The sequence below is a fragment of the Xenopus laevis genome, chromosome 9_10L (genome assembly GCF_017654675.1).
Source record: "Xenopus laevis strain J_2021 chromosome 9_10L, Xenopus_laevis_v10.1, whole genome shotgun sequence".
In the NCBI taxonomy this organism is placed as follows: Eukaryota; Metazoa; Chordata; class Amphibia; order Anura; family Pipidae; genus Xenopus; species Xenopus laevis.
Window position 1 is genome coordinate 88,072,390 of NC_054387.1, and position 17,018 is coordinate 88,089,407.

At 40.5% G+C, this 17,018-nt stretch overlaps 1 protein-coding gene across 3 annotated transcripts in view; it reads left to right on the forward strand.

The window, feature by feature from the left end:
* raph1.L (Ras association (RalGDS/AF-6) and pleckstrin homology domains 1 L homeolog) overlaps window positions 1-14,137 on the forward strand; it is a 96,834-nt gene extending 82,697 nt beyond the window's left edge. For 2 of the 3 annotated variants that reach the window (XM_041576813.1, XM_041576814.1), the window contains 6 exons: window positions 1,180-1,323; window positions 4,646-4,756; window positions 5,226-5,324; window positions 5,540-5,660; window positions 9,169-9,305; window positions 11,274-14,137. In XM_041576813.1, coding sequence (XP_041432747.1) covers window positions 1,180-1,323; window positions 4,646-4,756; window positions 5,226-5,324; window positions 5,540-5,660; window positions 9,169-9,305; window positions 11,274-13,250 — 2,589 coding nt within the window. In that variant the 3' untranslated portion in view covers window positions 13,251-14,137. Of the gene's footprint in view, window positions 1-1,179; window positions 1,324-4,645; window positions 4,757-5,225; window positions 5,325-5,539; window positions 5,661-9,168; window positions 9,306-9,782; window positions 9,853-11,273 lie in introns of all 3 variants that reach the window. The other variant, XM_041576815.1, reaches the window with a different exon arrangement.
* Window positions 14,138-17,018: the final 2,881 nt, after the last annotated feature.

Here is a 17,018-nt window from a genome sequence, read left to right on the forward strand (position 1 = left end):
ATCTATGGTAGAAGAATAATGTATCCAAAAATCATTTTTACTAAGCATTTATTCTATATGTCTGGCAAACAGATGGGGACATAAACGCAATTACAGCTGGGGAGCACCCAAAGAAAGGAATGTCCTGAAAAGGCATAAGCAAGATTGTGTCTCGGAAACTCCTGCCTTATATCTCAGAACTCTCCCTTTTGCAGCAAAAAAAATTGCTCTTGTGGGGAAAATAAACGCTCCAATTACCTGAGCAATGGCCCTCTGTGGCAGATACTGATAGTGACAGGTTGACACCAAAACATATTAATTAGTGCATTAGTGCAATAAAGATACTTTGTTGGCCTGTTTCCTGCATTCCACGGCTCAGGGGCTAAAACGTGGCACAAACATGGGCTTTAAATCCAGGAGAGACCCTTCATTGTGCTCCACATGATATTATATATATGATATTAATATTAAACACTGACGCAGAAACACATTAGAAACTTGTGTTTTATAACAAAATCATGTCTGGGGTACAAGGGATGTGGCTTCTTTGCAGCTGTACAGTTGTGCATTCAAATTGTGCGCTGCTTTAGTACTGTGAATTGGCCGTATGGTTTGAGCAAGAGAGCGACTACACTCAGACCTCATCCTTGTAAGAAGAAACTGGTTAAATGTTAATCAGAGGCCTAGTTCAGAGTTTGTAGCCCTTTTAATAGCAAAGACAGTGGCTTCAGTTAGAGTTACATATGTATGTCTATCTAACTATAGATATAACTATTACAAAATGTAAGAGTAATGTAATGATTTGGAGCGCACAGAGAACACTGCCGTCCGTATTCTAAACATAAGAGGGTAATTTGGCTGTGGGGGATTTTTTTTTTTTTACTTGCACATAAAAAGATACATAAAGCATACTTGTGAGGCCGTGGCATCCCTTTGATCACTCTGGGCTCCAATCAAAGCAGAACATCTTTCCCATTCTGAAGAGCCAGATGGTGTCACATGGCAAACACATGTCCAAATTGTGGTGGGAATGTGTGAACAGCAGTCTCTCCAGCATCAGCCCCCACACTCCCTGGCCCATAGAAACATAATACTCTCATGTTATAACAGAATTGTTAGCATCCATGTTTAATTAAGCCCCAAGCAAACACACAAATAGGCTTAGGAACAATCTATTCATTTTGATTATTTTCTCTGCAGGAATGTTTTTGTGGCAGCTCAGTAACTGTCCCAGAAATTGAGGGAGTTCTTTGGCTAAAGGATGATGGAAAAAAATCATGGAAGAAGAGATATTTCCTTCTGCGAGCATCTGGTATCTATTATGTTCCAAAAGGAAAAGCAAAGGTGAGGCCTCAACTGATAAGAAATTAAAATATACAAAAGCACATATAGCAACCATTTATGGTTTTTTTTGTCTTCTTGGTAAGAGCTTTGCAAAGATGTCAAATGGCAATGTTCCTCAATCGGCCCTGTGTTGGGTGAGCATTGACAGGAACTACACAGAAGTGCACAACAGTAGTGACAGTGGACAAGTGCTCATTTTTGGGGCAAAATCTGCCCTGTGTGGGCACTGACAGGAGAATAAACCTTATTGGTCATTTAGATAAGGACTACATCTATGTAGCTGTTATAGGGGCAGCTAGAATCCTATGTTTGGGGATGTAGAATAAAATGAAATCTTTTTCCTTTCCCTATAAAGCATGACAGTATTTTTTAAAGGACAATGAAAGCCGAAAATGGTGGGTTACCAGTTTTTAAGGCCGTCTCCCTGGGATCCCGGCTTACTAACAGTAAGTGCTGGATTATTCCCAACTCACTGGTCCTGGAGTTTTCCTTGAGGTGGCTTGAACTCGAGCAGGCACTGATATAGTATGCATGTGCAGATTCAGAGCTGTCACAAGGACATTGTCTCAACAAGCATGATAGTACCACCAAGCCTGCATCCCTGTCCTCTCCATACTGCTCCTGTAACTTCTCAGCTTCTCAAGATGGAGTGGTGTAGTGCTCTAAAACTGGTCATACACGGGCATATTTAAGATGCCAATTTGGCCCTAAAATCAACCAGGTATCTATCAGGCAGGTTTAAAAATCGCATCAGGTGGATGCTAATTTGGAGCATTGATGTGGTCCTTTCATTAGGCACCTATTAAGATCCACTCGTTAGACTTGGAACTAAACAATTTGATCAGTCTGATTTGACCCAGAATGTAGGTGGCCAAATCAGGCAAAGTTTTTTTATGTGTATGACCACATTAACTTGTGGGGAAAAAATTGTCGCTGCAGCTGAGAATCTGGAATTGATGATTCATTACTACTAACTCGACCTCCCACCTTCTTTAAAGATAACATGGATAAATCACAGAGGGTCATGGGATAACAGCACAAGAAGACATTGTTCTTGGTCTTGCAATTAAATTTGCAGTTTACCTTTAGGTTTTAATATAATGCAGAACGTGATATATACAGGTGGTGTTAAGTTTTAGTTTATTTGCTTTTTGTACAGTCAGGAATTTCAGCAGCTCTCTGGTTTCAAAGGTAAAATTTATGGTGGCCATACACAGGCCGATAAAAGCTGCCGACAGACCGAGTCGGAAGCTTACAGGCCCGTGTATGGGGCCCTCCTACGGGCTTCCCCGATCGATATCTGGCCAAGATTCGGCCAGATGTCAATCCGGCAGGGGTAAAGATTGCGGACCGCATCTGTTTGTTGATGCGGTCAGGCCTGGATTTGTGGCGGCGCCACAAAGGCCCGGGCCTACAGCGGCATGCCGCCCAGCCGCTTTGCAAGGAGCGCTGTTGCTGGTGCGCATGCGAGCTCGCATGGAGGGGAGTAATCTGGCAGGCACTAGGACTGCACGGCCTCGAGGTGCCCTCCCACTAAGTCCGGCGCTGGATGCGGTCCCACGTTCCGACAGCCCGTAACTTTCCTTATAGGGCCCAACGATCGGATCAGCCTGATATCGCCCACCTCAGTGTGGGCATATCGGGGAGAGATCAGCTCGTTTGGCGACAGATCTCTCTGTGTATGGCCACCTTTACCCTAGCAATGAGGCAGTTGTTTTTGAATGAAGCTGAATTGGAGACGGCCCGAGTATAAAAGATAAAAAGCAACCATAAAATTGGAGCCTCACAGAGCAATAGCTCAAACACTATAATGAATGAAGACCAGTTCAAAAGCTGCCATGAAAAGAGTATTCCATAACTATTAGTTGACTTGAAGGTTTCATTTGTGGCTTCCTGTTGCTCCGTTATTCATGGCACATGTTTTTGTCTTCTCATCTGTTTCTTACATTAAGCAGTCAGAACTATGACAATCATTCAATTAAATTACTGCAGCTTTGGAACTCTCGACATATTTCCTCCGTGATGCAACTGTTATTTTGTTGATAATGGTTTCCATAGCAGTCCCTTAGATGCACAACAGAAAGTTGCTGTATTGCTTTTCTTATGTCTCAGTAAAAATGTCATAAAAATTGTATTAAAGAGTCTAGCATCACTATCAGTCATGTTTCTAGTGGCTAGCAGCAGCACAGCACTCCGTATTGGAGAGTGGCCAAATACAAAGGCAGATTTAAACCACTTCCTGGAAAAAAATTTAAAAAAGTGAGAATTGCCTATAAGATTTTTTGGCATATTGTAAATACAAAAAGCACATTTTCTTTATAAAGTCACATTTTTATGGTAATATCACTTACACTACATTAAGAGTAATCATGTTTCATAAGGAATAATGAGCCCCCTAAAACATGTAAGAGCAATAGGAGCCAACTTGTATAAAGAATGCGCTTAATGGACCTGTTTGGCTGCCCTCCCCCATAATGATTCCCTAAATCTCCCCTTATAAAAACAATAGTTGCCCTATAGCAAGTGGGGGACAAAGCAAATGGACAGTAAATATATATTCAGCTTTTAATATTTCTATTAGGTAAACTAAGCGGAAGAATGGGAATGGAAGTTATATTGATGCTTTAAAAGAGGGGTGCCCAAAAGATAGATTGGATTGGATTAAAACTGTACATTTTTTAATACATTATAGTTAGACATTTTAATAACTGCATACATGATGATTCTTTTTACCAATTTTTAGTTCCCCTTTAAGTAGATCTTCAGTTAGGGACCAATAGATCACAGCTGACTATTATTATATTAGATCATCCTTCTGGGTTACTTTTTTCAGGTTATACCTGGTACTTTCAGAGTAGCGCAATAAAGTTGAATTACCTACAGCATTGTAACACTTACAGTTACACCCCAAAGCTTACACCCCTTCTTTAAAGTGATCCCGAAACAAAGTTTCCCCCAAACAAGTAAAACATCTCCTCCATCCACCTCATTGGCAATGGTGCTATTTGTATCACTTTGGCCACTGCAAACTACATTTTCCAGCATCGCAGCGGCTGTAGTTCTGCATGGGGGGGGGGAGCCACTTGCTGAGGATTTCTGGTAGAAACAAATGCAGCTTCCAGCATGAGAATAAAGAGAATCCATGTATATTCCATGGTGTCTCACTATAATGGATGATATTTGCTGTGCTCATAAGTAAAAGCTGATGTGTCTCTGGCACGAGGCCTAGCAGTATATGTATGTGCATGAGAAAAGCCATCAGACATAACCCCAGTATTTGTAATCATCTTAATTACTAACATGATAATTCCTTTGTCTGCAGGCATCAAGAGACCTTGTCTGCTTCCTTCAACTGGATCACGTCAATGTTTACTATGGCCAGGATTACCGCAGCAAATACAAAGCGCCCACGGATTACTGCCTGGTATTAAAGGTGAGGCTCCCGGTGTTACCCAGTTTCTTCCCATAGTGCCTATAGCTTGGGTGCCGAACTGGCTGATTCCCTAGTGAAGCGATCACCATCCTTCCAGTTGCCCCCTTCCCTTCCAGGTACCACTGAGGGTCTTGTTGGCAGAGCTCTGGCAAATTCATTTTGTTTCTAGATTCATCTTAAGCTTCTGATCATAGAGTGCCACCTAGTGGCGGTGCCTCAGAATTCATCTTCCATGCATCACCAATAAAGATTTTTCTTTGTAGACACAGATTGCTACAGTTGACTTGAGTGCCAAAGGCCTGAGATTATTAGATGCTGAATGATGATGTGATATTTATGATACCACTTATTGGTTTAAGGAGCATGGGATTGAAGCTTTGGATCTGGGGGCTTGAGTTATTACTAGCAGAATCAACAAAATGACTAGATTGATTTTAACTTTAGTTGTGATATAAATATGTTTTTACAGCACCCACAAATCCAGAAGAAGTCACAGTATATCAAGTACCTGTGCTGTGATGACGTGCGAACATTGCACCAGTGGGTTAATGGGCTCCGCATTGCAAAGGTAACGCTATTCCTAGAGCACTTAAATGGCCTGAATCCTTCTCTATCAAGAATAGACATTTTATATTTTTATGCTTGGTGTTTTCTTGCAGTTTCTGTTAATTGAAATGTTCCCTAATCAACAAATCTTCAGTTTGTGTGTCAGTATAGTAATGTTACTTCATTTACATGCATGGGTCTCTGTGTACTTCTCTGACGTGTCTCTTTTCTCTCCAGTATGGGAAGCAGCTCTATACCAACTATCAAGAAGCACTGAAAAGGACTGAAGCAGCTTATGACTGGACTTCCATGTCCACTTCCAGCATGAAATCTGGATCCAGCTCTTCCAGTCTGCCTGGTAAATCTCTTGGCTCAATACTATATCCTTAAACTCCTTCAGCCTAGATTTATTTGCTGGATTCTATACACTCTTTGTTTTGATTCCATGTGCCACAGGCCCAATATTACCTTTTTGTATTATGTAGAGAAAGGTTTTTAAGACAAATTGCAACTGGTCTTTGTTTTATTCAGTATGGTTGCTGAATTATTTTACTTTTTGTTGTGGCACTTAGTATTGTTTGATTGTTCCACTTCTCCAAGCAACAGGGCAGTGTTTGAATGGCAGACTGGAAGATGAATAGGAGAGGTGATCAATAGTCATAAATATTATAGATCAATAACCTATAGCCTGATAGGCTTTCTTTAATTCTTCCCTCTATAATCTCCGAGGCCCAAAATGGTTTTATTAAGAATAGATCAGCAGTTAAAAATATTAGAGCTCTGATTCATATTTTATATTATGCCAAAAAACACAAAATTCCTAGCTCTATTCTTAATATTGATGCTGAAAAAGCATTTGATAATATTACCTGGGAACATCTATTTTTTTGCCTTAAAAAATTCGGTATCACGGGCCCCTTCTTCCAATACATCAAATATCTTTACAAAAATCCCAGAACTCAAGTACTTTTGGGGGGAGCTTGGTCGTCACCTTTTGAAATATTTAAAGGGACGAGACAGGGCTGTCCTTTGTCGCCCCTTTTATTTAATATTGCATTAGAACCTTTAATTTGTTTCCTTGAACAATCCAAGTTAATTAAAGGAATTACTATTAATAATAGACATCTTAAGGGATTATATTAGCCTTTGCTGATGATTTATTATTAATTTAAAAAAATCCTGAGTCTTCACTAAAGGTTGTTTTTGATTTATTTCAAGACTTTGTCTTTTTCTGGTTACAAAATGAACGATGAGAAATCGGAAATAATGAATATTTATGGTTCGTTTTCCAATTCACTACTTAAGAAATTCCAACTTAAAAACCCAAAGAATCAAATTAAATATTTAGGATTAATAATTCCTTCAGATCTCAATAATTTATATTCTTTGAATATTACCCCAGCCTGTCAAAAGGTGTTTTCCATGTGTGAAAAATGGGCCAATTCTCCCCTTAATATTAAGGGACGATCACTCTTTTTTAAATCCTTAATATTTTCCAAGCTAATATATCCATTGATTAATCTCCCTTTGCTTATAAAGCATTGCGATATCAAGAAACTTGACTCTGCCTTAACTAAATTTATTTGGAATGGTAAAAAGGCAAAAATTGCCCTCTATAAATTGAGAGCTCCAGTTAAACTTGGAGGATTAAACCTTCCTGATTTCAGAGCATTTAATCTATCAGCCCTCACCAGATATCTTATTGAGTGGATCTCTCGAGGCAACAAATTTATAAACCCCGACATTGAGATCTTTCAAGAACCCTTTTTTGATATACTATCTGTTTTGCATAGCAAATGGAGTAATGTCCCTTACGACTTTAAGAGGAATCCTATCTATCGTGACTCTATATATGTGTGGAAACATTTATTCTCTCGTCATGGTTATAGCTTTACAGTAACCCCTTACATGCCAGCCAAACTCTTACTTAAACCTTCAGAAATCAGAAAGCCTTAATGACTTGGTCAAAACTCAAAGCACAATACAAGCTTCAGGATTCTGACAGATACTATTATTTAGCGTGTCAATGTGGTCTTTCTCTGCTACATAATAATAAAAACCTGGTTTTAGCTGAGCACAAGCTTGCAGACGATTTGGCAGAGTTTTTGGAATTCCCTGGTCTGGTCTCTATTAGCTCTCTTTCTAAACAATTTTGGAATGTTTATAGTTCAGATTCTCACCCGTTATTGAAACCATCCACTAAATGGTCTGAGTTTTTACATTGTCAAATAACTCCCTCGGACTTGGTAAAATCTATTAGGGATTACAATAAATTCATTTTAGCAGAAAATTGGAGGATACAACATTTTAAGCTTATCCATCTAGGCTATGGAAAATTATTTTCAAAAACTTCCTCTAATGGCCCTATTTCATACTGTCCTAAATGTGATGAGACTAATGTGTCACTTTTTCATTATTTATGGTCTTGCCCAAAGATTGATATATATTGGAGGGAAATTTTTGGGTTTTTGAATTATCAATTGAAGATAAGAATTAAATTGTCTCCGTGCTTTGCTTTTTTGCATCTAGATAATGTAATGTTTCCTTCAGTTCCCAACACAAATTTTATTTCCCCTGAAAATAAATTATTGACAGTTTTTTTTCTAGCAGCTTCCAAGAAAGCTTTATTTAATTCTTGGTTACTAAAAGAACCCCATTCGTTAACAGACGTTATTTCTTTAATGAACCTGCTTAGTTGGCAAGAAGCCTTATTAACCAAAACCAAAGGAAATAATTCCATTGACTCTTTTAAACTGATTTGGTCTCCCTTTTTTGAAGCTTATCATTCTAATATACAGTAGGTGATCAAATAGGACGGTTTCTCAATTTATAAGATGTGCTTTCAGACATTCCAGTCAATGAATGGACATTTTTCTTTATTTCTTTCGATATGTTTACATCCACTGGCTTAGTTAATTTTAGTTAGTTGTTGTCAGTCTCATTAAATGGTATTTAGTTTTTAATAATTTTATGCCATTGTATCGATTATAACTTGTGTTTCATCTGCATAAAATTTGCTGTCATACTGTTATTATTTGTTTATCATGAAAATCAAATAAAATATTTTCAAAATAAAATAATAACCTTTAGCCACCCGAGTTTGCTACAGAGTATCCAGGTATTGTGGTTGCATTTTAAATTTCGGGTTAAGCTGGCCAGAGACGCAAAGATAAAGTCGTACAAATCCTAGTTTCGTACTATTTTTAAGCTGTGTGTGAATTGTGACGATCAGTTGTTTAGTCGATTTAGTCGATCAACAGATTACAAGATTTCTGTCGGCTAACGATAATATCTCTGCATGTATTTCCTATTTGACGATATCAATGGGTGAATGGCCGTGATCCCCTTGTACCTGACCTCAAGCACAGACCTGTGCAGCGGTATTGGTGGCCCCACATATGGACTCCTAACTTCCTGACCCTCTCACTTCTTGTCCCTGACGCTGTTCACCAAGCAGGAGCACACTGGCTGTATTTTAGGCTTCTAGATTGCCTGCTTCTGGTCTCCTATCACTGCCAGAGGGCCACAGGTTGGAAGTGTATTGCAGCCATTAACTCTGTTCTTCAGGTCTGTCTTTTGAGATCAAGTATGGCGGAGCAAGGCAGGTACTGGGGAATCTGGTTAGCTCTGTTGTTGATAGAGGCCAGTGAAGGGGTCATTTGGCACAAAATGTGATTTTAACCCACCAAATTCCTCTCTTATGCCAGAAGTCACAAAATATATATTACATTTCAGAGCATTTGACTTTCTATACACCAAACGTTTCTCCTCACCTACCAATATGATGTTTAGTTTGTGTACAGGTTATATATGAAACACTGAGGAGCCACTGTTGTAGTTACAATGTCTACTTCTCTCTTTTCCAGAATCACAATCAAACCATTCCAACCAGTCAGACAGCAGCGATACACTGGCCATGTCCCATGTGCGTTCACAGAGCATTGTGAGCTCAATCTTTTCCGAAGCTTGGAAGAGGGGGACACAGTTAGAAGAATCCAGCAAGGTATCAGTAGCTCTAGCTGTAACTTACTATACATGCCTGTCCTGAACTAAAGCATGGAATGCTGGGCTGCATGGATAGCAAGCTCTTGGGTTCCTAAACCTCATTTCTTTTTCCCCATATCATGAACATGATTTCCCATCCCATTACGTAGACCAATGTATAGTATGCATCCTGTGCCAAGTCATTCTCATTTATATGTTGCCATAACACAGACAAATTTGCAGTCGATACTATAGCCCATCTATTGTGGCTGAAATACTAATGGATATAAGCCGGAAGACCAATATAGTCTCTTTTACATCCATATATATATATATATATATATATATATATATATATATATATATATATATATATATGTTGAGCATGGGAAATCCCATTGAACGGGGGTTATAAATACACTTGCATCTTGTTGCTACTCTGTCGCACGCATTTTGTTTCACTGCTCGTGTCTCTCCTGTTGCCTCATTGTCTCAGGTTCCAAATGAGAAGCCTTCTTCTGCTAAGGCCATCCAACCCACAGCGCTCTGTATGGGGCAATATTAAGGTCAGGGGTCATCTGAAAACACCTTTAACCTGGATGTTGTTAACTGGAATCCTCCAGACTAACTTTCTAAAGAATCTAGGGATGCACTCAATCCAGGATTCTGTTTGGGATTCAGCGATTCCCAACACGTTTTGCAGGATACAGGTTCGGCCGAACCGAATCCAAACCCTTTAAAGTCAAGTGACTTCAAAGCTCTGGACAACTGAGAGTGACCAGAATTTTTGGGGTTTTTTTCAATTTTTCTTTTACAAATTAGGGCTTGGATTCAGTTCGGTAATCTGCCAAATCTGTCCAAATGAAAAATGATGGCTTCAGTGCATCTCTAAAAGAATCGCTAATCTTTTCTTAAACAAAATGTGAATATACCTTAACGCAAGCCCTCTGTCAGGTTGACTTTCTGTTTCTTGACTAATTCATAATAATTCAGATACAGTATATAGTCAGTGAAACAGTTAACTCATTAGTGTGGCCTGTGGCACTTATTAAAGCTACACAAAAATGTATGGGCTCCCCCCCCCCCCCCAGACATCCTTGGGCCATCACCCTAATACTTTGGTGAGCTTGCACCTTTCAGTTTCCTTTTTATAGAACAGAGAGGAATTGAGCAGCATTAGTTTTGGCTGGGTAGATATGGGCACCGTTCAGCATCCAGGCATATAGTAGGAATTTAAAGTTTTGGGCAAAGCAGCAGCTGTGACTTATATCGATTTCTTTTTCCAGCTGCCATTCTTTAGATTTGTAGAAGCAAATTGAATTATTACTGGTACTTAGCAGGCTATACTGTATGTATTTGTTATGGTCTTATTATTAGGCACTTAGTGCAAGAATAAGCTTTGTCCTGCTCAGCTTGCTTCTCCTTCTTTTTCTTCGCCCGTGGCATGCATTTTTCCTCTGGTTCCCTTGTAACCAGCATGTATTCTTTGCAGCATGGTTAATCATTTCTGGTTTTTCTTTTTTTCTTTTTGTAAGTTTGCAAAAGTCGATTGTTTGCTCTGATCGATCCATCACTCTTAAACACTCCAAGGCTAACGTTTTAGTGAATTGAAGTGTTAGAGGCTTGACCCGTGCTGAAAGCTGAATAAAGAAGCATTTGAGAGTTTTTTCCTGGTTTTCAGTTTGCTGTTGGGACACATTTTTGAAGGCCCCTGCTTGCATGTAACTTGAATAATGCATGGGACTATTTCAGTCTTCAATTATTTGGTGTTTCTCCGTCATCTTTCACCTTCTATGTCTGTTATAATCAATTTGTCCATTGTTTTGTCATGTGTTGTCAAGTAATGTGGCTGCATTTGGTAGACACACAGCATATAGTACACTATTCATTAGAAAGTGCTTGGCTGTGTGTCTAGATGCTTCGCTGCACTGTGCTCAATATAAATCCATTTACTAATAGGTTTATCCATTTATGTATTGTCTTCTAGGCACGGATGGAAACTTTGAGTCGTCCCTCAACTTCACTATCACAGCATTCACACATTCAAATTAGAGCAGTGTCTCCCCATGCTGCTTCTCAACCATCACCACTTGCGCCCCCTCCTCCTCCCCCCCCACCTCCACCACCGCCTCCACCCCCTCCTCCTCCTCCACTACCAACCCAGTCAAAAACCCCACCTGTGTCAGCACCAATTTTGTTTGCTAAGTACAGTACTATCACAAGGTTGCAGAATGCCTCTCAGTACCCCGGCCCTCATTTCAAATCACCCAGCTCAAACCAGAATATTTCCCTGTCCACAAAACCCCAAATGGTAGTCACTCCCAATGGTGCTATTCCTCCACCACCACCGCCTCCTCCCCCACCTCCTCCACCTCCACCTGGCTCAGCAATGGCTATGCTAAAGCCTTCCCCTTGCACACCGTCTGTGCCTCACTTCACACCTCCACCACCACCTTTCAAAATCCATCAAATTCAGCAGATTAACACTGTCCAGGTCACTCAGCCACCACCTCCTCCTCCACTCCCACCACCTCCACCCCCTCCTCCACCACCACCTCCTCCATCTCAATTCCAAGCACCTATAAAAAGCATTGTACCAATCAATAAAACTGTAGTGCCCATTGCTACGTTATCATCATCTGCTTCAATAGGCCCTCCTACTGCACCCAAGAAGCAGATCCATTTTACACCTTCACTTATTCAGCCATCCACACCAGCACCATCTGTTCCTTCTGGCCCCACACCACCTCCAACATTACCTAAACAACAAAGCTTCTCTAAACCTCCTTCTTCTCCTCAGTCGCCCATGCCATCTGTTAAACAAATTGTTAGCCAGTTTCCACCTCCTCCATCTTCAGACCAACCTCCCAAGCAGTCCATTTCTAATTCTGTTCCTCAGTCTCCACCAGCTGTAAAAGCAAAACCAAAATGGCAGCCATTTTCTGTCCCTTCACCAGAATTTCCCCCTCCACCACCTGAAAGCAGTTTAGCTCTCCTTCCACCTCCGCCACCACCACCTCCTGCCCCTGCAACATCCCCTGCTCCACCACTTTCTCCTACGTCAGACAAAATGGGATCCCCTTCTAAAAAGACAAGCAAGACATCAAGCCCTGGTGGAAAGAAACCTCCACCAACTCCACAGCGTAACTCAAGTATTAAATCCAATAGCTCAGCTGAATACCAAGAATCTAAGAAATCTTCAGTGGACAGTCTAGTCAGCAAATTTACAGAATCTCCTGGTTCTCCATCTAAGGAGTTGACACCGCCAACTGCAGCTCCTCTAAAACCAGCTAAACTCAACCTTTCAGGGGTTAATCTGCCGATGGTTTTCCAGCAGGTAAATGTTTCTAGTCAAGCACCCTGCATGAAACAACCAGCAACGGAGTTTCCTTCCCCACCTTCAGATCCTGAATCTGATTTCCCACCTCCGCCTGCGGATCTGGAGCTTCTTCCCCCGCCACCTCCTGCAGATGGTCTACCTGTTGTTTTTTCTGGCAATACCTCACCAAAGGTAGCTGTGGTAAACCCACAGCCACAGACCTGGTCCAAATCATCTGTTAAAAAGGCCCCTCCTCCAACTATGCCGAAACGGAATGACAGTGTGCGTTTAATGCAGGTGGAAATGGCAGATCCTCTTCCACCTGTCAGCTCTCAAGCGCCAACTTCACCCAAACCTAGTCTGAGTGTTCAGCCAGGATTCCTTGCTGATCTTAACAAGACTCTGCAGAGAAAGTCTATTACTAGACACAGCTCATTGTCCTCTGCACGTTTATCTAGACCAGAGCCCACAGCCACCATGGATGATATGGCACTGCCACCCCCTCCTCCAGAACTGCTAGGGGACCATCAAAAAGCTAACTGCTATGGAGGTAGCCATTTATCAGGCTATGCAACTATACGTAGGGGGCCACCACCTGCTCCTCCTAAAAGGGACCAGAACACCAAGCTCTCTCGAGATTGGTAACAAGTAATAAACTCTCTTCAGCTGGATAAACACTTGGCAGTATAAAGTACTATGAACTTAGGAATTCCTGCTATGGGATTGCCCACTCCAACAAAATATTCGCCAGACAAATGTTATCAGGCACCCGATGTCATTTTACGTTGGATAAACGCAGCTACAACTCCCAATGGAGATACATCGCCTGCCCCGATATATACTGGACCAAAACATGTTTCCAACTCGGCATTCAAGGAGACATTTTGTAGTGTATGTTGATGTGCAGTGTGTCTCTGCATGTAATCCTACAGTAGGCATATAATTCTGTAATTAAAATTATAATATAGCACTTGTACAATAAAAGATAACCAGAATGTTCTATTTCATTATGTCTATTTCCAGTACAAATAATACTTATAACTAAGCTATGTAGATGGTGCTGTGGCATTACAAGCTCATTCTTGTATCAGGGGACTTTCCATTGGGACATACACTACTTTGGAGTTGGCTTTTAACACAACTGTAACCCTTTGCGGGCTGAAGGGGCAAAACATCCTCACTGGCCTTTTTAGTTGTAAGCTGTTTTATAGTTCAATCAGTGTTGTGTTGTTTTTCTTTACCCCTCTAAGACCATGAAATGCCAGATTTGTGCATAAGCTTCACTTCTCAGTGTCACCTAGAAGCAAACATTTGGCTGGGAAACCTGGAGCTGCCCTTCCTGACGGACAGGATTTGGAAACTTCTTGCAGCCCCAGTGAATGTTCTACAGAACCATAGTGATATAGAGGTCAGCGGGCCGAATGTCCTAACTGAGGAAACGCATAGATTAATTTATAAATACATTTGGTCACATGGACTGATTACCATATGTAGAATTTAATGTGATTGAAAATTAAACCTTATTCACAATAGCGGTGCTACAAAACGTCTTAATTTTTCTTCCGCTTGAAATCCATGCATTAAAATGAATGAGAGGCTGGGGAGGTGATGTAGCCATGGACTACTCTGCCCAATCACTGGCACAGTTCTGGATTACTTGTTTTTAGGACTAAAGCTGTTTATTTGGGGAATCCATTTTTCAAACTAAATCAGGATGTTGTTTATGTTGATTTACTACAAATGTATCTTTCCTTAGGAGAAGTGGCCTCATAATCCTAGTGCACAGGGTACATATTGTCACTCTAGAACCACTACATTCTAAATATGCACTATACGGGTATGGAACCTGTTATCCAGAATGCTCTGTGGCTTTCCAGATAACAGATCTTTCCAAAGTTTGGATCTTCATACCTTAAAGGTGGCCATAAACGTAGAGATCTCGTTTGGCAATGATCGGATCATAATTCAGACAATACGAATGGTCGGATTGCAGGACCACGACGACAAAGCAACGCAGCCCGTTCCGATGGGATTTTTAACCCTGCCGATCGACATCTGCCCGACTTTCAGCCAGATATCGATCAGGGAAGCCCATTGAGGGCCCCACACACGGGCCAATAAGCTGCCGCCTCAGTCTGTTGGCAGCTTGTATCGGGCTGTGCATGGCCAGCTTTAGTCTACTAGAAAATCATGTAAACAATTAATAAACCCGGTAGTCTGGTTTTGCTTCCAATAAGGATTAATTATATCTTTGTTTCGATCAAGTACAAGGCACTGTTTTATTATTACAGAGAAAAAGGAAATCATTTTTAAAATTTGGATTATTTGGATATAATGGGCTTTTCTGTAATTCGGAGCTTTCTGGGTAACAGGTTTCCATATAAGGGATCCCATGTCTAATCACAAATATATATGTATGTAAAGTGCTGAATAGCCTGTTTGCCCTGAATTGCCTGCATTCCCCTTGCAGTCCAACATTAATAAATATTTGCTCTCAAATTCCCCCCTAATTGACCTTTAGACCAGCCCTCATCCTCACTGTTTTGGTCCATCGTAGGGAAGCCAGTCCCACAGTCTGAGAATGACTGATATAGAAACCTACCCCACTTACTTTAATCATTCCCAGAATGTGGGACTGGCTTCTCTATAGCAGATCAAACCAGCCGGCAGATAAGAACCTGAGAGAGTTGGAAGTGCTGTGTCCTCCTATAGTGGGGTTCCATTAAGCATATATTTGTGAATGTTACTAGTGCCATGTTTATATGTATTCATTTGTATTTTAGGTTTATTTTCTCATTAATCCAGGGCCGTACAAGCTGTAGCCTTTAAATTGCTGGCAGTTGTGGTCCAGCAATAGATGGAGGAGGAACTATCCATGGAGCAGCCATTCAAGTGGCACCAAGAAGATTTTAAGAGCTTTTAGCACCTTTAATTATGGGGTCATTATTTTGCTTTATGGAGCACCGAAAAGGCTGGAGGCTTAACCATTATCTTGTGATGTCAGTGTCTTGCTCAACCACTAGAGGGCCTCGTTGTACAGCCATGTTTTTATTTATCACATGGTGCACTTCAGTCATTTGTAGGAAATGTTAAACATAAAGACGATGCCCTGTGGTTTTTGTAGAATTAGAGATAATGTTAATAAAAGGACTGAAACATCTACTATGGAAATGTAACAATATGAATGCTGGTATAATATATACATGGCTCTTTATCGTATATAACGTAATGTTTAACAAATCCGTGATATTATACAGAATTATACAGAATGGTAACTATTACCTGGGTATCCATTTATCACGGCTAAACTTAATGACAAGGGATAAATCCAATAAAATTACTTGGGTGCTGGAATTTTGTAAGAAATTGAGTTTTTGCTATAGTGATTTTTTTTTAATCAATGCAACAAATCAAAGCTTTATACGGGTTATTGAGAATTTTTTGTACAGGTATGGGATCGATCATGAGGAATGGTTGGGGCCTGGGGTTATGTGGATAATCCCACATGGATCAATTTAATAAAAACATTTAGACATTAACCACCAATACAAATTAATGCAGCTTATTTACCATCAAACACAAGCCAGTGTTTTATTACAGAGAAAAAGGAAATAAATGTAAGCATTTAAATAATGGTCTTAACCTGTACATGGCCTTCCTGTAACTCAGCACTGGAGACTAGGTTTCCAAATAAGGGATCCCATACTTGTAAGAAACTCTTCTGTAGTGTCAAGAAAACTGAATACATTTCCCTTTGCCTGAAAGTGTGTGAGAGAGAGAGAGAGTGTGTGTGTCTGTGTGTGTGTGTGTCTGTGTGTGTGTGTGTGTCTCTCTTAAAGGATGTGATGCACAGATCATTAATTTAGCCCATGATAAATAACTTATGGCACCGTAATTCAACTTAGGCTGAAAAGATCATTACCTTACACAATGGAACCATAGATTCTCTTTCCTAGAAGAACCGTGGGATTTGGGCCTTTAGCCAATAACAGCTTTGTACTGACAGGGAGAAGATGGGGATTGGCTGGTGTCCTATAATGCAAAGTGTCTTGGGCAAAGCCTGGAGAGCAGCCAGTGATGTGGAATGGCAGTAGCTGGATGTTTGGGAATTGTCATTAAAGCTGTGCAAAATCTTGTACAGACTTACTTTGTATTATTAGAGGAGTGCAATGCAATGGCAAATATTATTTCCAGCTGTTGGGAGTTCTTTGCAACCAATAGAGGGCACCCTTATTTAAAAGGGATTTTCTGCAATGGTTTTTATGCCATTGGCTTGAAAGGCACCTTTTAAAAATTATCAAAATTATTATCCCCAACCAAAGATTGGTTGGGGGTAACAGTAGTTTTTATTTAAAAAATTTCCCCCCACCAGCACTAGGACACTCACACCAGGAGGGAGCTCGCGGCAATGTC